Source organism: Protomyctophum parallelum, assembly GCF_964188405.1.
Source record: "Protomyctophum parallelum genome assembly, chromosome: 22".
In the NCBI taxonomy this organism is placed as follows: Eukaryota; Metazoa; Chordata; class Actinopteri; order Myctophiformes; family Myctophidae; genus Protomyctophum; species Protomyctophum parallelum.
The window spans coordinates 4,301,078-4,325,159 of record NC_139714.1 but is presented as its reverse complement, the minus strand read 5'-3'; the positions used below and the strand labels follow the sequence as shown (position 1 = coordinate 4,325,159).

General features: G+C 45.1%; 1 protein-coding gene across 5 annotated transcripts in view; it reads left to right on the top strand.

Moving 5' to 3' along the window:
• Positions 1–1,724: 1,724 nt before the first annotated feature.
• cald1a (caldesmon 1a) overlaps positions 1,725–24,082 on the top strand; it is a gene marked incomplete at its 5' end in the record, with an annotated part of 45,935 nt that continues 23,577 nt past the window's right edge. For 2 of the 5 annotated variants that reach the window (XM_083757710.1, XM_083757711.1), the window contains 8 exons: positions 1,725–1,861; positions 4,928–5,276; positions 5,671–5,754; positions 7,173–7,385; positions 9,444–9,553; positions 12,284–12,470; positions 15,000–15,116; positions 17,427–17,573. In XM_083757710.1, coding sequence (XP_083613836.1) covers positions 1,725–1,861; positions 4,928–5,276; positions 5,671–5,754; positions 7,173–7,385; positions 9,444–9,553; positions 12,284–12,470; positions 15,000–15,116; positions 17,427–17,573 — 1,344 coding nt within the window. The remainder of the gene's footprint in view (positions 1,862–4,927; positions 5,277–5,670; positions 5,755–7,172; positions 7,386–9,443; positions 9,554–12,283; positions 12,471–14,999; positions 15,117–17,426; positions 17,574–24,082) is intronic. The other 3 variants (XM_083757713.1, XM_083757712.1, XM_083757714.1) reach the window with 3 other exon arrangements.

Below are 24,082 nucleotides of genomic sequence, written 5' to 3'. Positions count from 1 at the left end.
AAGCCTCGCCTGATATGGCCGTGACATCACTGTCCCCCAGGTCTAGGTCTTGGGTGTTAACGGTTACGTGTGTGTGCTTTTACATTAGGACTGCATTCCTCTGAGAGGAAAAAGGGGAACGGTTATGGAGACAAAGAAAGCAATGAGGAGGGGGTGGGGGTAGTTTGTAGTGTGGGGGAGGTGCGAGCGAGGGGAATTTCGTTTTAATGTAAAAAAAAAAAAAAAAAAAAAAAACACGTAAAAAAGAACGCACATGTTGAAATTAACGTGCACGGCATGCGTGTGGTGTGCTCGGCTGGCCCGGCTCAAAGGCGGCGAGCGCTGCTGTGATGTGACGTGATGTGATGTGATGCGAGGTAGCTGGGCGTGCAGAAACCACTTCAAAGGGGTCGGGCATTCGGCTGCCAGCTACAAGGAAGCTACAGGCTACCGTTCGTTTTCAGTGGAAGACAGTGGCGTGCGTGATCACCCGGCGTTTGTGGCTGCTATACAAAATCTACAAAGCTACGATCCAAGTTGAGCTGGTTTTAACTGTATAGGCTACACAACCTCCAAGTGTTGTTGAACCATTTGCACTCACCTTCTCTCTGATATGAGCACAATTCATGTTCTTTAACCCCATGCTTTCTTTTCTGTCCCCCCCCCCCTTTTTTTGTAGCTAAAAAATCAGACCCATCTGTAGTGAGTGGTGCTGTACTGTACTGTACTGTCACACACCTTACTTATCTCTTGGAGCGGTGAGCCGCAGCCAAGGTTCGGTGAGCTGCTGTACTGTACTGTACTGTACTGTACTGTACTGTACTGTACTGTACTGTACTGTACTGTACTGTACTGTACTGTACTGTACTGTACTGTACTGTACTGTACAAGCCCTCCTCCCTGGCCTCTGTGTGTTAGGCTGTGCAACAGTGACACAACAGGGACACCGCCACACACATAGCTGTCTATAGGAGTAGTTGCACCACTCACAAATGTGATGAGCTGAAAACAAAAAAGCCATCCTTGCTATAGAGCAAGGATTCCCAAAGATTTCAGGCCAAGAGACCCCCAAAAATAATCCTATTTGAACTGGGCACAACCCCACCCTGACGAGTTTGACTCGGTTCCACTGATACCGTGTAGGTCCGGGCATTTTGTGACGAGTCCTGCGTTCATTATTTAGCGCGGGATGTCACTTTATATTTCTAGTACGGCCCTCAGGTCTGTCAGTAGGCTGTCGTCAGGATTCTGATGACATCTGTGCGGGTATACCAGGGTTGAATCCACCATATGTTGGTGTGTGGTGTCCATGACGGCTCGTTGAAACCCACGCTGTATGTACAGTGCTGTGCTGTGAGGCTGGTTGGAGGAACATAATATACTAGGAATAATGTTGGGCCAAGATGGATGGTTGTTGAATGATTGGTTGAAGTAAGAAACGCACGCATGCATGCACGCACGCACGCACGCATACACAGTACAGTACAGTACAGTACAGTACAGTACAGTACAGTACAGTACAGTACAGTACCACTCACTTCAGACCGGTCTGATTTTGTTCTTTGCTCCCCCCCCCCCCCCCCCTCCATCTACAGTGTGTCTGTCTTTCGCCATATGCAATGCATCTCTCGGTATTATCTCTCAATTCAATTTGATTGGATTCAATGAGAATCAATTCAAAGAAGCTTTATTGACATGCTTTTTCATAACATAATGTCTCTCTCCCGTCTCTCCCACGCGTCAGGATGGCGAGGAATGATGACGAGGAGGAGGAGATGGCCCGGGAGAAGAGACGCAGGGCGCGCCAGGAGAGGCTGAAGAGCAGGGAGAGCGAGGACAGCAGTGGGCAGCCCGACGGACCGCATGGCACCAACAGCCACAGGTAAACGGACACTCATTCACCTCTGAGAGGTTACACACATGGAACCAAATGGACCCGTATGGTTCATATGGTCTTTCAGTACCTTGATGACACTCAGTGACATCATAAAAGGTAGGTTTGTTTCCCTGCCCACATCCCTGTTTTTTTCTACAGGCATGTGTTCGGCTGGATTTCACCCGTGTTACCATTTTGTGATTGTATGATAGAGAAAGATCCCATACACCCAGTCACCCACAATGGACTTTTAATGTTTTCTTCACTGGATGACCCAGGAATGTGTGGACCAAAGGAGAAGTTCCCAGCTCCAATAGTCTTTAGTCTATATTAAAAAAAACAATATGAAAATTTTTCACCGATTTAATGAGATCTATTTATTTTATTTATTTGTGAAAAGTCATGATGGAATATTAAAGAAGAATACTTTAAGTTGCCATGTATTGCTGTACTTGCTGTGATGGTGTTAACAACACACAAGTTAATTGATAGAACAGCTTCCCTCCCAATAACGAGTTACACAAGTTGTTTAATTCGTGTTTTTAATACATTTTAAGGCTTAAGGGATTCCATCAGACAGAGTGGGATAGGTGGCGCGTTTTGATGACGTCCGAAATGACACATTATCATTAAGAGATTTACATTATTAAATATAAAGACTTCTTTCTTACCTAAACACAGCCCGCTGTTGGTGGTGCTGCAGCACAGCTACATGGTCATTAACGTGAATGACACGCCATGTTAATCCCAGGCAATCATTGTGGAGATTGGACACAGTTTGTAACTAAAACAAGAAATTATCAATTATCAGTTCATTACCAGCACCTTATATATCCAGAATTGTGTTATGAAATGTAAATATCTGTCTATCTGTATTTATGTGAAACAAACAATAGGATCTGTCGAGGTGACTCTGTAATTGTGACTACAAATGGAACCAAAGGACCCTTTTATAACAATAAACTCTGAGACTGTCTGTACACTCGGGTAGCACATTCTCCAAACCATTATGTCGCACCTCACGCACAGCTGTCGGTTGTAGTGTTGACATTGGCTTAAGTCGGCAGGTATCTCTCATATGTGTCGCGGATCGGCGGGTCCAACGGGTCGACTGAGACGCAACTGTGTTACTGTTAAATCAGCGGGTGTGCTCCGGTGTGCTCTTCTCTCATGCAGGTCTACGCACTGTTTTGCTGCGCTGCACTGTTATGCTGAAATTAGTTAGCCTAAAGAATTCTGAGGCATCATGGCTCGCGCAACTGTTAGATTAGATTAGATTAGACACGTTAGATGTGTAGTGTGTAATCTTTCTTTTTAGCCATTGCTAATCCACCGTTAATTTATGTTGCACCAGTTGTTTATCAATCAGCTGACTTCAGCTTTGGTTTTGCACTGCCGAGCAGGCGAGCATAAAGTTCAACACACTATGACAACTCGATTGTTATACCAAATTTGAACCATTAACCAAAGCGTTACCTTAATGTTAATAATATCAACAATATATAGCCTATGATATAATATAACTTCCCTGACTACCTTTGTTGTCGTTTTGTGAGAAAACGCATACTTCATACATAAGTCACATAACCAAGGCACGCAGGCTCCCACTGCATGTGCATGGCTTGAGGAGGAAAAAAAGGGGGTGATTGACAGCTGGAACAGCCAATCGCGGGGTCCACTCGGGTTTTAGTCATTACCCGAGCACCGAGACACACAGGATCCTTTCCGAACGTACCCGGGAGTGACTTTAGTAAACGGAACCAGGACCGACTGCGGGTGGGTTCGGACCCTGGGTATTTTCGGAGCTCAGGTAAACCCGAAGACCTCTAATCCACACACTCACATCAACACAAATCTTGTATGGGGTCACTGGCACAAGATATTTTCAGATGGAGATCTGCGGCCAAATACATATCAATGTTGGGGGTCCTTGACATTGCACGTGTGTGCCACCGCTGCGCAGCCGGCAACAGTGGAAGTGGTGGGCCGGGCTCTGACATCCAGCGCACAGAGGCCACATTGTGGCTGCAAAGTCATGGCCGTTTCCTTTCTATGAGATCACAGATAGGTCCAGGGCTCATCCAACAAGCGGGGCATTGTCCCGGAAGGATGCGGAGACGAGATGCGATGTGCAATGCGCACTGTCCATTGTTCTCCAGGAACGCTAATGTTTGCCAGGCTGTTGGGTCACGACGGATTGTGGAATAGGTGGGTATAGGGTGGCACAGATGGATGGACAATAATGATCAGTTGATTGGATTGATTGATTGATAGAGGGAGAGAGAGAGAGATAGCCAGAGAGAAATAGACTGGTCCACATCTGGTCGAGGTCGAGCTCTGTGAGGCCGGGTCCAGGTCACACTTCTGGTGGGCTCCATGAAGATGCCTGATCCACGGTCACACTCGGCAGTCAGTTGGGGGTTAATATTAGAGGTCCACAGAACTGCAACGGAGGACGAAAAGAGACTCCGGGGAGAGATTCCCAGGATGTTGGATTAGTAGGCAGGCCTTACTGGAGCCTATATAGTGTATATTACAAGTACTGCTGGGAGACAAACCCACACAACAATGTACGACTATGGTATCCAGCTAGACTTGGAGACAAGTCTAACTATAGGCTTTGTCGTAGAGAAAGGTTTTCAACCTAGTCTTGAATGTGCAGAGCGTGTCAGCCCCACGGACCGAAGCCGGGAGAAGGTTCCACAGCTGAGGTGCCTGGGACCTAAACGCCCTGCCTCCTATTGTAACTTTTGATATTGTTGGGACAGTAAGCATTTTTGCATACTGTAGACGCACTGGTGTTCTATTTGGTTTGTAGGGATCAATGAGATCTTTGAGATATTGTGGTGCCTGACCATTGAGAGCTTTGTAGGTGAGGAGAAGAATTTTGTATTTGACCGGGAGCCAGTGTAGGGAGGCTTACCGTCTGCGAAATGGGTCCGAAGTCCTCTCAGGCACTGTTGGCTTGATCGCAGCCGCGATGTTGAGAATGTTTCTCTCTCTCTCTCTCTCTCTCTCTCTCTCTCTCTCTCTCTCTCTCTCTCTCTCTCTCTCTCTCTCTCTCTCTCCCAGTGTGACAGAAGCGGTGTCAGTGAGCAGCTCTTTGGGAGGAGGAGGAGGTGACGACGAGGAGGAGCAGGTCCTCATGGAGCGCATGGCCAAGCGTGAGGAGCGACGGCAGCGCCGCGTGAAGGACGCGCAGGACCGCCAGCGCGAGGTGCTGGAGCCCGACGACGCCACGGAGACCACCACCAACAACAACGCTGACGACGACCGCGGTGGCGAGGATGAGGAGAGGCCGTCTTCCTGGCGCCGCCACCATGACGATGACGAGGGCGAGGCAGAGACGTACAGCGGGAGGAGAGAGGAGGAGGGGGAGCAAGAGGAGGCCCCGCTGCCTGCCGATGAAGACGAGGAGCAGGTAGGCCTTGATTGATTGACTGATCGACTTATGTGAGATAATCACAATTATTTTGCATTATCGCTTCCATTGATCTGTATAAAGACCAGAAGTTGACGATCTACAAGCTCCCGAGACGGAGCTTATTTCTGCTGTTTTTTAAAGCATCTAATTGTCTGTTTTAGCCATAGTACATTATGTATTTGGATCATTGGTACCGGTCATCCTCAAGTAATTTCAGATTTGATTTGACATAATTTTCCCTGCACAATTTTGGCAAAAGGCAAACGGACACAGTCATTTGGATACATTTTATTTGTTATTGTTTGTTATGCCAAAAACACAAACTAAATTATCAATCGCAATTATCTGTTCAACAATGTCAACTAAAATGTCCTGATGGTGACATCGGTAGGAGCAGGTAGGAGAGGAAGAGGTGGGGCGGAAAGGGGAGGAGCCAGAGGAGGAGCCACCAAGGAGGTCTTATCAGAGAGAGCAGGTGAGACACACGCCCCTGGAATTTTTAACTGTTAAGTTGCTTTACATTTTGATAGTAATCATTGCTATTTATGAGTTTGTTCCGTAACAGGAGTCTCCCAAGCTGTCGCACCAGCTCTTTAACACTTTGAGTGCCACCTTGTGGACAAAAGTGGTAGGGCTTGGGTGCCACCGGATCAAAGGCAGATTTTACTATAAACACGTCCATTTTGTCGCTAGCTTAAATGCTAGTATAGCAAAAGAGGTAATACTAGCGAGCTAAGGCGATGTCCATCCTATCTCCAGAGACGTTAATATTCTCATTGCGACACAAACAGTGTGGGCGGGGCCCTAGCAACCGGAGCGATTCCAAGAATGGAAAACAGCAAGGTTTTCTTATATCGATATAAAACGCCTTAGAACGAGTATACTCGCCCTGAGCACCAAGCGTATGAATTTGATAGGACGGGTATACTCGTCTAACTCTAAAGCATCAAATGTGTTAATCCAACAGAAAATACATTTTCAGGAGAGACGAATCATACAGGAATATAGGACGAAGTGATTAAACAAATATTTACAAACTAAATTGGGACTGGAACACCGTAAAATCTAAGCTGATGAATCAGTTCTCTCGCTTGATTGGATGAAATTGGCAAGCGCTGGATAGACACAGCTACGGAAGACTGAACAAACAGTGACTCATTGAATGATTAGCTTTAACCTTTCAACAACATTTTTTTTTTTTTTTTAACCAAAAAAAGATATCTCTTACACCAGTGGTCCCCAAACCTTTTCATGTCAAGGACCCCCAAATTGACACTCATTAACCCGCAGACCCCCATTTGAAAAGAGCTGCCAGGGACCTCCATAAGAGAATATTTTTACGGCTCTAGCAGAGGTACCAGTTACCCGATCTTAACCCGTTTCATTTCAAGGACCCCCAGTTTGGCATGGATATTAGTCTCCCGACCCCCATTGAATGGCGTTTCTATCTCTGGGACCCCAATTTTTATTGTAAAATCAATGTTAATTTAACTCTGAGAGTGTATTAGAAGTATTGGAAATTGGAAATACTCAAGTAAGTAAAAGCAAGTAAAGTACAAATACCTCAAAAATGTACTGTACTTAATCACAGTACTTGAGTAAATGTACTTAGTTACTTTACACCACTGCCAATTTGGTTCCATTTGTACACTAGAGTTACAGACCCATAAGGGTCCATTTGGTTCCAAACTATCATTTAGCTGGGGACCCTCTGGGGTTTAGTAAGACCACTGTCTTACACTACCCTTAAAACACAGTCCTGGCACATGCCTGTCTTATTATCCGTGGGAATGGACTGAGGAACGGACGTTCATTTTTAACACCAGCTGCCTTGAGTCAGTCACTCGTCATCGATCAGCGCTTTTCTTTTCAAAGTCTGCTCCGTTTTCGCAGGAACACGCAGAGGATCGCGCACCTCGCGTGGGTGACGGCGACAATTCAAATCGGGGGGAATCAGCCCGTTGGGAGGCTGAAGGGGCCGCCACGGCGTCCGTGGAGGTAGAGGCGGACGTGCTTGTAGATAGCGTGTCCTCCTGCGACAAAGCCGGGACGCCGAGCGGCGACGAGCAGGAGGATCACGAGGTGTCAGAGAACGGCTTGGATGTGGTGAGACGTTGGGCTCAGACGTGTGGCGATGATGCACAGCATGTGTGATGAAACCACACCGGGTAATTTCAGCGTTTTCCTCCGTTAATTTGGCCCTTTTATTTGGTCTGGTGATAAAAAGCACAGAGGGCAAGGGGGTGAAAGTGACAAAGCACAACGTGGTGAGAAGTTGTGTTTCTATGATAATAAAAAAATATATATATTTTTTAATAAACTAAACAACTAAACAAAAACAATATAGCAATAAATCATAAACAATTTGTGAAAATAAGATGACAAGACAGCAGCACACAATAACAGTATCAATGAGAATAAATGCACCAATGTCTGCTGTTAGGGGGTTAAAAAGGCTTTCCTTAATATAAAGATGGGTTTTAAATTTAGATTTAAAAATGTTTATGGAGCTAGCAAGCCTGAGGTCCAATGGGAGGCTGTTCTAAAGTCTAGTAGCCCTGATGGCAAAGGCCCCGGTCACCCTCGGTCACCAGCCTTAAACTACTACTATAACCACCTTAAACTACTACTATAAAATTATTATATTATATATCTCTTCTTGGCTTCTCGGGGAAGAACGGCAAATGCTGGCATACATATTTAGTAGTTGTTCTCTGTTGAGGAACTGGAAAAACACCCCTAAATCCTAGTTTATGTTCCGTGTCACACGCCGAGAATATCAGCTCACAACAAATCCTTTGTGAGCGCCTTTTGAGCTTCTGAAGAGTGTGACAAAGCATATATCAGGGGCAAATTTTAACCCATTTAGACCTACCATCGGTTCTACAAATATCTTATAAATCCTGACCGTTTTCTGAAAAACCTATGTTTCTATGCCAGTGGTTCTCAACTTTTTTCATGTCAAGGACCCCCAGAATTATATATACTTGGCTGCGGACCCCCATCTGAAAATATGTTATTCCAGGGACCCCCACCCGGAAGCAAAGATTTTAGTTAAACACGTTCGCTGTGAAAGAATATATTCGCCAGAATGGGTTAAGACATATCCCACGAGTTGGAGAAGAAAAAAAAAAGATTTAAAAACATGGCAGGCCAAGACGTTGAAATTACCCAGACACCCCGTGTGGTCACAGTGTGGGTTTTGCACCGGCGATATAAAAAAAATTAGCCGCAGGTTTTAAAAGGTGTGGTCACGGAATGCCGCTCGATGATTATTATCATTATTATTTTATCTTTTTTGGTTTTCAAGCACACTACGTTTAGGGACACAGTGTGTGTTTTTACGCATGTCTTCTCACACCCCAACACCCCAACACCCCCCCCAGTTGTCCTCACAATGTCTGTTCCTAAAATTCTACTACACTTTGGGGACTTTTCAGACCTCACACCCTCACACGTATTGTAGTACAAGTACACACACACACACACACACACACACACACACACACACACACACACAAGCTCCACCACAAACCAAAAACCTGTGTAATTTCAGATGCTGGGAGAGGGTGGAAGGCGATGGCGGCACAGTGTAAGAGCCTAGTTAAGTCATCATGTTCTGCATATGCGATGCGGCCTCACATATGTCCTAATTTTAAACCAGGGGGGGGTGGAGGGGTGCAATTATGTTTCTGGAAGGATGCAGTGAGAGCCTGCATGATAACGGGGTGTAGCGGGGTTGAAATGTATAGGTTGGCGCGGTAGGTTGATAACGGGGTGTAGCGGGGATGAGATGTATAGGTTGGCGCGGTTGTCCCTTCATGAGCGAGCACGTGTTCTGGAATTGCCTGGTTTATTCTTTGTCGTGTGCGGGTGTCGTGCAGTGACTCGGGCTTAAATAGTCCTTCTGGAATGGAGCCCCCGTGTGTGCGTGCGTGCATGCGTGTGTTTTGCAGTGTTGTGTACACGCTCTTTCATTGCAGTGTGATCTGTCTCTCTCTCTCTCTCTCGTTCTCCACATCTCTAGTTCTAATCCCTCTCCACTGTATGCAGTACACAGACACACTTGGCACGATCATGTCACACAAAATGTCTCCGCCCATCTCAGTTGACACTGGTGGCCCCTGGTTCACTCTCCCCCCCCCCCCCCCCCCCCCCCGGCAGATGAACGAGAGAGGCGGGGCCAGGGAGGACAGAGAGAGGAAGCAGAACGGAGGTCTGCATGAGGAGACTCCGCCCCCCAAGCAGCACAGACAACCAGAGAGGACCTTCAGGTAAACACATAAATAAGGCTGACTGACACACTTCCTGGTTCCCACTGCCTTGAGTGCATTCTTATGCCAAGGAACTAGTATTTTTACTCAACTTATAATATGTCGTCTCTGTCGGGTGGAAACATAATGTCATGTGTCCAAAACGACGTACTTTTCAAATAAAAAAGATATCAAAAGTAGCATATCTACAAGCTCGACACGCAACAGTTGTTGATCTGCTACTTTTTATGCTTTTGTGTGACGCTGTAGTGTGATCAAGTAGGGCATAATTCACGAAGAAACACAAAAGATGATAAAATATGGATCTAATAGGTTTCTGCCCGACAGCAATGATATGCTGCATCTCATTTATAAATGAAACGACTCTGTCTCGTATCATTGAGTTGACTCCTCTTGCTCTAGCTGTGGAAAAGTACCTTCCGTAACTCAATACGCCTGATAACAAAGATCAAGCTATCAGCATGGTATACTGTAGCAGAGTGTCTCTAAACGTGGGCTACTTCATTCTTTCTCTGCCGCTAGCTGTTAGCATAGATTAAGTTAGCCTATATGCCACCATCCGCATTCACTTTAAGAGGAGTTTTCCCGCCCAATACACATAGTCAAAAGAGCGTCGCAGTCCCGCAGACAGACAGACACGCAAACACACGCACACACACACAGCCGTTTGGGACAAATGCGACTGCGAGGCCCTGTGCGAACATTTTTGTATTAATTAATTCATTGATTAATTTATATCCAAAACTATACCAAAACTGAGCACATTTCTATCTATATGGTCAAACCTTATTTCAGTCAGGACAACTCATGAATGGATGGAATATATATTTATTGAATATAAAATGAGCAATATATTTATTATGGTTTGGCAATGAATTGGATCTGCTTTTAGGTACTCAGATCAAGTGCATCAGTCCCAACCATTGGGACTCCGAATCCCCCGTACCTAAACTGCAGATCCAAAACGACAGGTGGTAACTGGGGTGGAGGAGGGTGAGCAGCAACGGTACGGTATCAGTGTGCAGCAGCAAGCAAGCAAGCAGGATGAGCAGTGCAAACTTTCAGTTTAAATAGCCGGTATGAAGATGGAATGTGTGTGTGATTGGATGAAGTGAATCATGTGATGCTGAGGCCGCTGGCAACTGCACTGAGTTTCCTGACTGAACTTGCTTTGCGCATGTCTGTGACAGGCGCAAGCGATGCTCATTAGGAAAAAATATTAAGATTATATGAAAGCCTTTTCAAACGTTTATAGGCTATATATATTATTGGAATTATACACAGCTAACCAAATAAAAAAATGATCATACGTCAGTTGCGCATATCTAGGTCATAATATCAATTAGCAGAGCGGAGCTGCTTCTCACTCGGCAGCATACAGATTACAGACTGACCAGTTCTTCAAGTTGAAATGTGTAATAAAGACGTTGATATCGTTGTTTATTCCACGGCCCAGAGCAGACTCTGTGTTGCATTCCATTAGACTTCATTAGACCGGACGGTAAACAAGGAAGAGATCTTGCATCGTCACACACCCTATCATAAGTTCATCACTTCCGGTCTGAAAATCTGGCTCTTCAAAATAAGAGCTGAACAGGGAAAAATGCTGCCATGAATTATATCACAATTTATCAATAAATGCTGGCGGATTAAGAGTTAATGTATATACCACTGTGTGACTTGTCTAAAAGTTGCGTTGTTAGCGTGTAGATCGGTACCCTTAAGCCAATTGATGTTCTAACAAGTATGAATTTAGCTTCAGTTTACATAAACAGTAAGCTATCTGATCAACAAAAAGAAAAGTCAGTGCTCTGAACAATCCGACAAGTGAAAGTGACGTATGTGTGCCTTCTTGCATATTCCCCATTCTGCTGTAGATACCAAGCCGTACCATATCCAGATTTATGGACAAACCAACGGTTTGTTTGCTCTGTGAGTAAAGAAAATGAACGAATAATAAAACTGTAGTGTGTTTAACATTGGTCACCCTAGACCGGGGGCAAGCGCTGTCACTGAAACCTGAGCTGTTACCTTATAGCCTTGGCACAGTGTTGTGTGTGTGTGTGTGTGTGTGTGTGTGTGTGTGTGTGTGTGTGTGTGTGTGTGTGTGTGTGTGTGTGTGTGTGTGTGTGTGTGTGTGTGTGTGTGTGTGTGTGTGTGTGTGTGTGTGTGTGTGTGTGTGTGTGTGCGTGTGCGTGTGTGTACCTGCAAGCACATACTTTATGCCATGTGTGTTTGCCTTTGCGTGACAGAGAGCCATTACAGTACAGTGAGTGTGTATTATTCATTTGGTATCGCATAACTGTGTTTACCTGTACCCTGCATCCAGCTTTGTAGTGTTAACACACGTGCTCTTATACTGTACTTCTGATCTGACCTGTGTGTGCGTGCGCCCGCCCGCCCGTGAGCGCAGGTACATTTACACGTGCATGTGTCTCCAACACCCTGACAAAAGCCATCACCGTGCGTGTGACCTCACCAGACGGCATCACGTTACCCCGGTGTGTGTTGTCTTGTGCGTGTTCTTGACACTGTGTGTGTGTGTGTGTGTGTGTGTGTGTGTTCTTGACACCCACACGTGTGTGTTTTTTTGTGTGCCTTCTTGACATCGCGCGTGTGTGTTCTTTTGTGTGTTCTTGACACCGTGTGTGTTGTCTTGTGTGTGTTCTTGACACCGCGCGTGCATGTATGTATGTGTGTGTGTGTGTGTGTGTGTGTCTTCCGCTCCAGTCGCGGCAGCTTTCGCTCCCCGGACCCGGGCGCAGCGGGATCCCCGGGGGACGCGTCCTCCGAGGACCACCAGGACGAGGACGGAGGGGCGGCCCGCCTGGAGGCGGAGCGCAAGCTGGAGGAGCTGAGGCGGCGGCGCGGAGACGCCGAGAGCGAGGAGTTTGAGCGCCTGCGGCAGCGGCAGCAGGTATTAGGGAATTTAACCCATTTAGACCTGGGAACCTACAAATGCCTTCTAAATCAGTTTTCTGAATAACCCTATGTTTCTATGTCAGTCTTTCTCTTTTGTCATCAAAGTTTTTTAATGATTTTAAATAAAGCATACAAAATCCACATGACTTACACAAAAGAAAAAGACAAGAAAAAACAAACAAACAAAACACACCTAGCAGTCAAAAAAAAAAGAAAACCCCTGGACAACACCCCTCCACACTCTGTTGTTGACACTCGTGGTTATATAATATGTAATGTACAAATACAAAATGTTACAACAATCCTTTGATATACAAATAAAAATAGTCCAATATCTCATGGAACTTCCCTTTGACGTTATTCCTCCTGGCAATTGAGTATTCAAAGGATGCCGCTTCAGTCATAAGTTGGGTCCAGTCTGTGATCTCTGGCGTAGCAGAGCTCTTCCAGTTTCTCAGTATCAACCTAGCTGCAGTAATAAGGCCTGCAGTCACCAATGCATGTTGTGCCTTGGTGACCCCCTGTGGCAGCACCGTGCGATCTCCCAAGAGACATAACCTTGGGCATTCTGGTAGTATTAGCCCCATCCAGTCTCCAAGTTTCCCCAGTACCTCTTTCCAGAAAGGCACAACCACAGGACATTCCCAAAATGCATGTAAAAATTTACCATCTTCCCCTTTACATTTCCAACACCGTTTGTCTTCCACCAAGCCCATCCTAAACAGTTTCACAGGGGTATAGTAGAATCTATGTATAATTTTGTAATGTGTAAATTTGCTTTTAATATCCCTAGTGGCCCACCCAACTTTGGAAATTATATTTGACCATTTCTCTTCACTTATTTCACATCCTAAATCCCTTTGCCATATTAATCTAAGATTTTCAGTCTTTGCACTTTGTAATTCCATTATATTTTTGTAAATTATTGAAGCCCTATGCATTGTCGGTGGCCAGTCAAAAATTGTTTTCAACATATTAGGTTCCTCTATACCCCTGTTAAGGTTGAACACACTTCCAACAATACTTCTTAGTTGAAGATATTTCCAAAATTCACCCCTACCCATCACATTAAATTGATTCTCCAACTCCTGATATGACTTAAAAGTTGTATCCATATATAAATCATCAATTACACCTATGCCATTTCTTTGCCAAGGCTCCCAGCAAAATGAATATTTACCTATCAAGATGCGTGGATTATCCCATATAGAAGAATATCCCTGTTTATATTGGGATTTCCCCATCAGCCTATGGACCTCAGACCATACCCATCGGGAATGTTTCAAAATGGGACTCTTCCCCCCTTCTACCATTTTAACCTGAGAGAGAACCTGTATGGGTTTGAAAGGAGCTACCATAGACGTTTCTATCTTTACCCAGTCCAGTTGGTTATCACCTTCAGCCCAATGCCTCGCTAGTTTAGACAATTCAAAAGACAGATTATACATTTCTACATTCGGAAGAGCCAAGCCACCACATTCCCTAGGGGAACACATCTTTTTAATATTAATCCTTGGCTTTTTCCCATTCCACAAATAATCTCTCACCATCTGATTATATTGTTTGTATATCGCACTAGGAATAGTCAGTGGTAGCATCATTGATACATAATTAAATTGTGGCGCTATAACCATCTTAATAGTATTAGCTTTGCCCCATAAAGTAAGATTAATTATTTTCCACCTTTCCAAATTGTTTTTCATCTCTTGAAGTAGTGGTGCAAGATTCATTTCTATTATATCTGTCAACTCAGCACTTAACTTTAGACCTAAATACTTCATTCCCACTGGTATCCATCTAAATGGAAAACTGGAAACCTCTGACCGGGCACACGACCTAGATACAGGCATCACCTCTGACTTCTGCCAATTGATTTTATACCCAGATATTTGAGAGAACGTTTCAATCTTATTAAGAATTATGGGAATAGAGGTAGCAGGGTCCGATACCAGTACCAATATGTCATCTGCGTATAAAAATAAAAATAGCTTATGTATGTCAGTCTTTCTCAAACATTTTCATGTCAAGGACAACCCAAAATGATATGTAATTGGCCGCCGACCACCATCTGAAAATATGTAGTTCCAGGGACCCCCCAGAAACATAGACGTTTCCAAAAAGTATTTATTTAAAGACATTTTTGCCTTGGACAAAGACAACAGCCGAGTTGACAAATCATGACAATAAAAAGAAAATTGGGCCGAACAAATAATTAGAAAGAACTCTAAAAGTGTTGTACCCTGACCTTTTGTTCATATTATTATTTGTTCGGACCCAAAATATGTATAATTATTGATTTTATATTATTTGTCAACTCGGCTGTTGGCTTTGTCTGAGGCTTAAATGTCTTTAAATAAATACGTCTATGGGGAAAAAAGAATGGGGAATTATTTCCTGGTGCCCTCGTCATTCTGAAATGGGGCGGGACTGTGACGCTCTACAGGACCCCCCTCTAAAATGACATGCTGCATCTCAAGGGGCCATCAATCTCCTCTCAATAAAATACTAAAAAATGTCTGACCAGGAGGCCGAGGTGGAGCTGGACGAGCTCAAGCGGAAGCGGGAGGGCCGCCGCAAGGTGCTGGAGGAGGAGGAGAAGCAGCGCAAGGAGGAGGAGGCCCACAGGAAGACCCGCGAGGAGGTGAGAGCTTTAGGCCCACAGGAGGTGAGAGCTTTAGGCCCACAGGAGGTGAGAGCTTTAGGCCCACAGGAGGTGAGAGCTTTAGGCCCACAGGAGGTGAGAGCTTTAGGCCCACAGGAGGTGAGAGCTTTAGGCCCACAGGAGGTGAGAGCTTTAGGCCCACAGGAGGTGAGAGCTTTAGGCCCACAGGAGGTGAGAGCTTTAGGCCCACAGGAGGTGAGAGCTTTAGGCCCACAGGAGGTGAGAGCTTTAGGCCCGCTGCTGATTTCCTCGACTAACACTACGACAGAAAATGTTTGTCGACTGCCTTTTTTCACTGACGATAACTAAATGGAAGCTGGTTAGTCAGTTCGGAACCAATCGGAAGGCTAAACTTAAATGGCATTCACACCGACCCCTTTTCTAGACAGCTCACCTTAACCTCCTAGGATCCACTGATAATAATAATTAAAAAAAATATATATAATTGCAAGATTAAATGTCACAGTGCTGAGGTGTGAAGTAGCAATTGCGATTTAAAATAGTAATATTTCAGCTTTGCAGGAAATGCAGGATCTCCGTGCATTTCTTATTATAAGTGCTGTCCAGCAGAAACTTTGCATCTCCATATTTCAACGTAATGTCCTACTTTGTCATATACAGTACAACAGTGAAAATGAAAGTGGTTTAGTGTGTCTGTGGGTTTTACAAACATTGAACCAATGAAACGTATTGACAAGAACCTGCGACAAAATAACTATACCTTTGAACACAGCTTATTCTTTTTCCCCATTTCCTGAAGAGAAACAGTATTATCGGACACAATGGACATATGCAAGGTTTCCACCCCTTGTGTCTGTGCATTTCTCATTCCATTTCACATGTCATATTCTCCCCCGCTCATCTCCGCCCCTCCCCCACGCTCACTCACCTCTTCTGGCGTGATGTTAATGAGGCAGTGTGGTTAGTTAATTAACCCATGTAGACCTGAGGTCGATTCTACGAAATGTCTTCTAAATCGGTTCTCCGGAAGAAAAAAGAAAATCACACCTGTGTAAACTGAACCCCCCCCCCCTCCTCTCCTCTCTCCCTCTCTCCCCCTCCTCTCCTCTCTCTCTCTCTCTCTCTCACTCTCATTAGCAGGCAACAGTGCAGCACTAATAATATCTCTCTCTCTCTCTGTTTCTGGCACAACAGCGCCCCTACTGGTACTCATTATACTGGCGCTCATTAACGTCACATAGGTGAACACAGACATTGCTGTTCCTTGGGGGAAAAAACGTTCCTTGGAAAAAAAAAACTCAAAAAACGTATGTTTCTAAGTCAGTGGTTCTCAAACCTTTTCATGTCAAGGACCCCCAAAATTATATGTATTTAGCTGCTGACGCGCGTCTGAAAATATGTTGTTCCAGGGACCTTATCCCAGAAGAAATTTGTGTTAAAAACGTTCACTGTACAAGAATACAAGTAAGACGCGCAAACGCGGGAAGCGAACGCAGCTCGTGTGTGTGTGTGTGTGTGTGTGTGTGTGTGTGTGCTACAGCTGCGCCCTGTGTGTGTGTGTGTGTGTGTGTGTGTGTGTGTGTGTGTGTGTGTGTGTGCTACAGCTGCGCCCTCTGGTGGCGGGCGGGTGGTGTAACAGCGTGACACACACACACACACACAGACATTCAGCCCTTGCTGTCATAGTAAGTGGCTCACTGCGTTCGCAATAAATATATGCAAAGATTTGCGCCACACTTTCACGATTTTGGAAGAATATAGCAGATCTACAAGCTCGTAGTGTGGCACTCGGTGCCGCGCTATGAGCTTGTCGATGCGTGCAGGTCTAAATGGGTTAAATGATGGCCCAGAGATGCAGAGAGAGACTAATTAACTAAGGCGAAGGCTGGCGGTGGGGAATGCTGATCCACCGCCAAGCCCATGCTGCGAACGGAGAGCCGGTGTCAAATGGTGTGAGTGCTGGTGGAAAAATGATAATGCACTCCATTAGTCTTTGGTGTGCGTGTATGCGTTTGTGCGCAGGCGCTTGAGTACGTGTGTGTGTGTGTGGTTCTCTGAAGTGTAGAGCCCAGAGGTCCTTGAGGGGGTTCCAGGGTGTGTGTGTGTGTGTGTGTGTGTGTGTTTACTGTACACATAATGACGCATTATTCATAATGACAATACAAATTAATAGTTAGGAACCAAAGGGACGAACCAATTAAAGCACTTTAAGTTTGGTTAATTGATTTGATGACATTTTTGAACGTCCTTGAAGAAATAAAAAAGGTTTGAGAACCTCTGAGTCTGAGCTCAAAGCGTAACCGTCTTTCTTTCTTTCTTTTGGGTCAGGACGAGAAGAGAAAGATGAAGGAAGAGATCGAGAAGAGGAGGGCGGAGGCTGCGGAGAAGAGGCAGAAGGTGGAGGAGCTGGACGGCGACGGTGGCGGCGAGGGCAAGCCCTTCAAATGTGTCAGCCCCCGAGGCTCCTCCCTGAAGGTGAGCTCATGACAGAGAGCCAAAAGAACTTTGCTTCTGGAACTGGCTCCGTTCAAATCTACATTATTGGAACCGTGGCGCATTCACAGAACTGGACGCCTTTTTTAGTGTTTTATAGAGCAGTGGTTCCCAAACCTTTTCATGTCAAGGACCCCCAAATTGGCACTAATTAGCCCGCGGTCCCCCCATTTTAAAACATATGCCAGGGACCCCCCCATAAGAGATTTTTTTTTACAGCTCTAGCAGAGATTCTCAACCCGTTTAATTTCAAGGACCCCCAGTTTGACATGCGTTAGTCTACGGACCCCCATTTAATGCTGTCCACATTTGGTGCATCTCTCCTCCCTTTCCACTCACCTCTGTTCGCCTGACCTGTTTTTTTCCCATGGAAGTGGAAGTGTATTTATTTTCCACCAAAACAGTATTTTGGAAAGGCCGTTTTCTAGCTGAAATTTATTTGACCACATTTCATCCCGACACAGATGCTCATAGCTATTCTGCAAGTAAACCTCTCTTCAAATGCTCGCGGCCGTAAATGGTAAACCGCATTGTGCTTTGCTTTTCATGCCAAACAATTTAACCGTACAGTCGACAACCCAGAAGAAGGGAAAAAAATCACATCAAACACATATCTCCCCTTTGAATGCAATTCGTCTCTCTTCGACTTATCTCCAAATACCTCGCCTGTTCGGAGATGTTTTTCCATCTGCGTTTGAAGTCTGCCGGGGCACATGTAGTCGCTGACGCTGCAGCAGAGCTCCTCTCCCCTCCCAGCCTCCTCCTCCGCCCGGAAAAAGAAAATCCCGCAAATCCCTCCTAACTTCGTGCTCCAGGCATAAAGAATGCAAAGCATTCGAAGCGATGAAGTGTTTTTGCCTCGCCTCCCCGATGTGTTGTCTGATTGAGATGGAGGAGGTTTCGCTGAGACGAGCGTGGAGAGAAGCCCACTGTGCACGTCGCGTCCAATCCTTCCGTAAGGCCTTCCAGATCCTAACAGCGGCGCTCCGCTCCCCTTTTCGCTGTGCGTGCCGTGGCGTGGCGTTGCTCCAGCTGTGCGTTTTCCGTACACAATTCAAAGTTATAATGAATGGCGTTTCTCCCCTTTTTGTCGTGCGTGATGGTTAAGAGAGCCCTGCCTGGTACGGGTGCAACATTAAAAAATATTACCCATTAATACCATGCAGAGGCCGATTGTACCTTGTACGAAGGCCTTCTAAAGCATTAGTTCCCACACAAGTTCCCATGTACAAGTTTGCAGCGCAAGTGACATGCTGTGAACTTGTATATCTTCTAATTTTGAACAGCCAATGCAAGAATCGAAAATGACAAAGATGTCATGATAAATTATTTTTATTTTATTCACCTTCAAATGCACTAATCAAACAAACAACAAACAAATCACACCTGTGTTAAGTGAGCGGTGCAACTGTACTGTGTGGGTGTCCCCGGGGGGTCCCGCAACATCTAGACCCCAAGGAGGAACGGGCCCGGTTACGGCGAGACGCCCCGCGTATGAAACGGTTGAGAAATGATCGTGTTGCAGGCAGCTTTCCGTGCTGGGACGCGTACAGTCGTACACATACCTACCTACCTACCTACCTAACCTACCTACCTACATAGGGACAAACATAGCTCCATAATGGAGCGGAGGCACCGCTCAAAAAGAAAAACACACATTAGAATGCAGAAGCAAGGACGTGACGTGTCTTTGAGTCGGTTGAACTGGAGATTGAAGTGGGTTTATGGACATCAAATAAAGTCCTTTTTTTAAAGATATTGTTGGGCCCTTTAGCTGCTATGGGGCCGTTATTTGTTACGTCCGTAATCTCCGTATATATACTGTATACGGAACCCAACGTAAACTCTGTGTATATAATGGTTGAGCCCCACGGCAGCTTTTAACATTGGTCTGGTTACTATGCTTCCGTCATGGGACATTAAAACTTTTCTCCGTTTAACTCAATTCAAAGCAGGATTCAGCTAGCCGCAATAAATGAGGTAGACAGGAAACAGGGAGAGAGACGGGGGGGAAGACACACAGTAAAGTTTGTCGGGATCGGGACTCGAAACACACTGTCACGGGGACCGTGTGCAAAGACCCTGGTGCTGGAGGAGGCGTTTCCTATAGCGTAAATGTCAAAAACACAATTCGGTTTGGAATTGGACATAGAAAAAAGACACAGGAGAAGAAAACCCGAGGGGGATTTTTCAGCTGGTGTAGACAAATTAATTAGTGACGATGAGCAATGCTAGGCCTACGTACTGACCCGTGGGTCTCCGCGGTGGAATTTGAACCCTTGAGGCGAGGGTTCCAATATATTAATAATTTGCTGTTTTGATGTTTGTTTGTTTGTTTGTGGTCTCTTTGTGCTAAGTAATTTCTTCCAATGCCACCCCTCCTCCCGCAGCTTTACTTTGTCGTGATGTACACTGTAGGTACTGCTCTGTGTGTGTGCGTGCGTGTTTGTGTGCGCGTGTCTGCCTGCATGCGCGGTAAAAGTGTTTATTAAACTTCAAATGGACCCATACACGTCTGCAACTCTCAAGATTGTACACCATTGGCCCCTTTTCCACTGGGGTTGAAGTTTTTTTTCCCCGCCTAATATTGAACCAGTGCAGTATTATATATAGGATTTTGTCGACTAAAATGTTAGGAAGGGACTAGTGGACAAGAGATCCAGACAGTATAAGTCATTTTACACTTGGTTGCATGCTGAAAATAGCAGATCGGCTATAAAAACAGTCATTACGATGGCATCAAGGCCCACCAAAATACGATTTAGTCGACTAAATCAACTGTAGATTTAGTCGACTAAAATCTTATGATATTTAGTCGACTAAAACTAGACTAACACTAAAACATTCCAGCGAATCCAGGTGACTAAAATGTGACTGAAACTAAATTAAAACTATTGAAGAGGCTATGAGTTTAAAACTAAAATCAAAATTTGCTGCCAAAAACAACACTGAACCAGTGAATCAGTTTCCACAAGTTGGTTCAGAACTTGAACCGAGGAAAAAAAAAAGGCCACCACCAGTACCGTGAAAGTACCAAAGTTCCAAGAATGTAGGACGGAACCAGTTCTAGAACCAACGTTATTTTTGTGGGAAAAACTGCCATTCTGTACACTGAGTTAAACAGCGGCTGTGTTCTTGGCTGTTCTGACATGACTGTGCACTACAGTGTGACACCGTCCTCCCCCTGCATGTGTGCACCAGCGCATGTCAATCCAGATACAATAGGCTTTATGCATTGCTGTAACTTCCCAAAGGTGGCATACGGTATGCCACCGGCTTTGTGACACCGGGACTATAATGCACAGAGACTATTATATCCTGCTAGGACAATATATGGTACACTACTTACTACATTGGTTTTCAAAGTGGTTTTCAAAATGTGTTAATACAGCATCACTTTGTGCAGCGCTGAGAGCTTGTACATCTGCTTTTTTAACCTTTATTTTTGTAATCTCTACTGGGGGGTCCCTGGCATAAAACAGGGGATTAAATGAATCACACCCACCAGTGTGGATTTTCGTCAACTAATACTATGATGAAAACTGTTTGTCGACTACCTTTTTTCACTGACGAAAACTAAATGGAAACTAAATGAAAACTAAGCTGTGATGACTAAAACTATGACTAAATATACTGACAATTTCATCAACCAACTAGAAAAGGTTCCCCTCGGGGCACAGGTCTCCACCACAGGTCAGGTTGTGGCCTCCTGGTGGTGCTATAATAGGCCAATGTGAAAAGGGTGCCATTTGTTCTTAAATTTTGTTCCAAAAATGAGTTTTGTGAAAATCCACCTGTTGGTGGCGCTATAACAGGCCAACTTGAAAGGGTGGGATATATTCCTCAGCCTAGTAGGAAAGGCAAGTAAATTGCACGCTGCGTTCAAGATTTGAGGCTTTTTGTTCAAAACTGGCCAAACCTGTATACTTTGAAAGCCAATGTTAGCCAATTAGGATGGAATATGAAATATCGGACGGATACGTTTTGAACACATGACTATAGAGATACTGTGTAATGATTTTTGGACAGTATCTGTTGGAGTAATAGCAAAAAACGTGTTTTACAAAAGTCGGCCTCCTGGTGGCGCTATAACAGGCCGTTCTGGAAAATTTGGGGCAGAGGAGTGTGTGTGCAAAGTTTGTCATGGATCGGGCCAACAGTGCCGGAGGTTAGCTGGTATCGGACGGATGGACGGACGGACAGAGTGCAAAACATACTCTCTCCCCATGCCTTCGACCTGGTGGAGACAATAATAACTAGACTAAAATGTTAAGAAGGGACTATAGTGAACAAGAGATCCAGTATAAATAAAAGACAAGTCATTTTACACTTGGTTGCATGCTGAAAATAGGCGATCTACAAGCTCACAATGCGTGAGCTTGTAATCGGCTATTTACAGCAAGCGTAAAATCACCCATTACGACGGCATCAAGGCCTGCCAAAATAAATTTTAGTCGACTAAATAAACTGTAGATTTAGTCGACTAAACTAGACTAACACTAACACATTCCAGGCGACTAAAATGTGACTAAAACCAAATGAAAACTATTCAAGAGACTGTGACTAAAACTAAAATCTAAATTTGCTGCCAAATTCAACAACTGCCACCACGTTCTGTCTGTATAGTTTCTTCAGACAGTCAGAACATGTTGGAGGAGAGAGAACAGCCGAGCAGCGTAACGACAGGCTCCCGCCGACGCTCCGAATGACGTGGTTTTTGGTCGTTATGGCCTACCCTCTCTGAACACCCGTCGGAATATCAGTTGAAGTATGGCGGTGGGCTTAACATTCAACGGCCCTCAGAGGTCCCTCTGGGCCCATTTCAAATCCTCTCTGTTTTGCCTTCTTATTCCTAAAGCCTGTCAGCCTCCGTGAGAAAATGAGTCTTCCCTCATGCCTTGCAGTCTTATGCAAAGGTTAAAATGTAATTTAGATAGCATGTTATGCAGACAGATTACGCGTTCATTTGGTTGACCCGGCATGCTGCATTTTTGTTGGTGTTATCCTACATTGCTATTTGTACGCATTTCATGTATTACCTCGTGTTTACCCTGCTTACTGTACATCACTCTGGATTAAGAGTGTCTGCTAAATGCCAAACTGAGAATCCCATCCGCAAATAAAGGAAAAACAGCAGTCTGTCTTGAGAGACAGAGAGATGCCTACATTGTAAATTCTAATGCCTTTGTGTGGTCATTGAGAGGGATGGTCTCCTCATCACTATGTCACCACCCTTCCATTAGACCCCGGACCCTCAGTTGATATCATTTTGTGAGGGCCCCTCCTATATTCAGCTATTAGTGTAGATTTTCGTCTTAAACAAACATTAAATTCCCATTGACAATGAATGGAGAATTTACGTCATGGATGTGATTTGTTTTTTTTATCTCTGAAGCCCTAATCTGTATTGTAATATCCTCTGTGTTAAGGTAGCTCTGAGTTGCAGATTTGGTTCCTAACTATCAATCATTTAGCCAGGGAAGCCCTGGAACGCCCTGCCGGACGCCAGACCCCACATATATGTAGACCCATTGCTGTATGCAACAAACATCCGCAAACTACTTGTACATGCGTGTGCTTGCGTGCACGCATACTTGTATTATACTCGAGGCCCAAATGGTGTGTGTGTGTGTGTGTGTGTGTGTGTGTGTGTGTGTGCGCACGTGTGCGCGTAATCACTGACAGCTATAGTCCACACATAATCAGCATCGCGCTGCGCCACTTAATGTCAATAAGGGCGAGCCGTATTCGTGGGAGAGACATGGAGAGAGAGGGCAGCGAGGAGGACAGGCTGTGTGTTGGTGTGTGTGTGTGTGTGTGTGTTTGTGCACGGGCGGGTGATCGTGCATGTGTGTGTCGGGGGGGGGGGGGAAACGATTAGGGCTTAACAGCATTATTGCAACCACGTTGTGACGGTTACGGGCCTTTAAAACGCGTCTGCGAATGGGAATTTCCTGTACAGCAGTATTTTTGGGAACTCCCACACTCTGTAGCGTGTACTGTAGAAAAAAATAAACTGGGGGGGAAGGGGGCTTCCATCTTCGCAGAGGGGGAGGCAAAGAGTGAGAATTCTGAGGAATTCTCTCTTGCGCACACACACTTTTAGCTCTTGTTGTATATCATAAACAATCCTGTGACATTCCCACAGTCAGAAGGCTGGGATACAAGAATCCTCTGTGTGTTTTTCCAGGCTTTGCATGCGTGTTGGTGTGTATCTGTATGCGTCTTATCTACTGTGTGTGTGTGTGTGTGTGTGTGTGTGTGTGTGTGTGTGTGTGTGTGTGTGTGTGTGTGTGTGTGTGTGTGTGTGTGTGTGTGTGTGTGTGTGTGTGTGTGTGTGTGTGTGTGTGTGTGTGTGTGTGTGTGTGTGTGTGTGACACATCAGGCTGCAAACAGCATAAGCCCTGAGGATACGAAAAAAACAAAAATGCACAGGTTTGATGTGTCTTTTGCGGAGATTTATGCATGCCAGTCAATAAAAAACAGTTCTG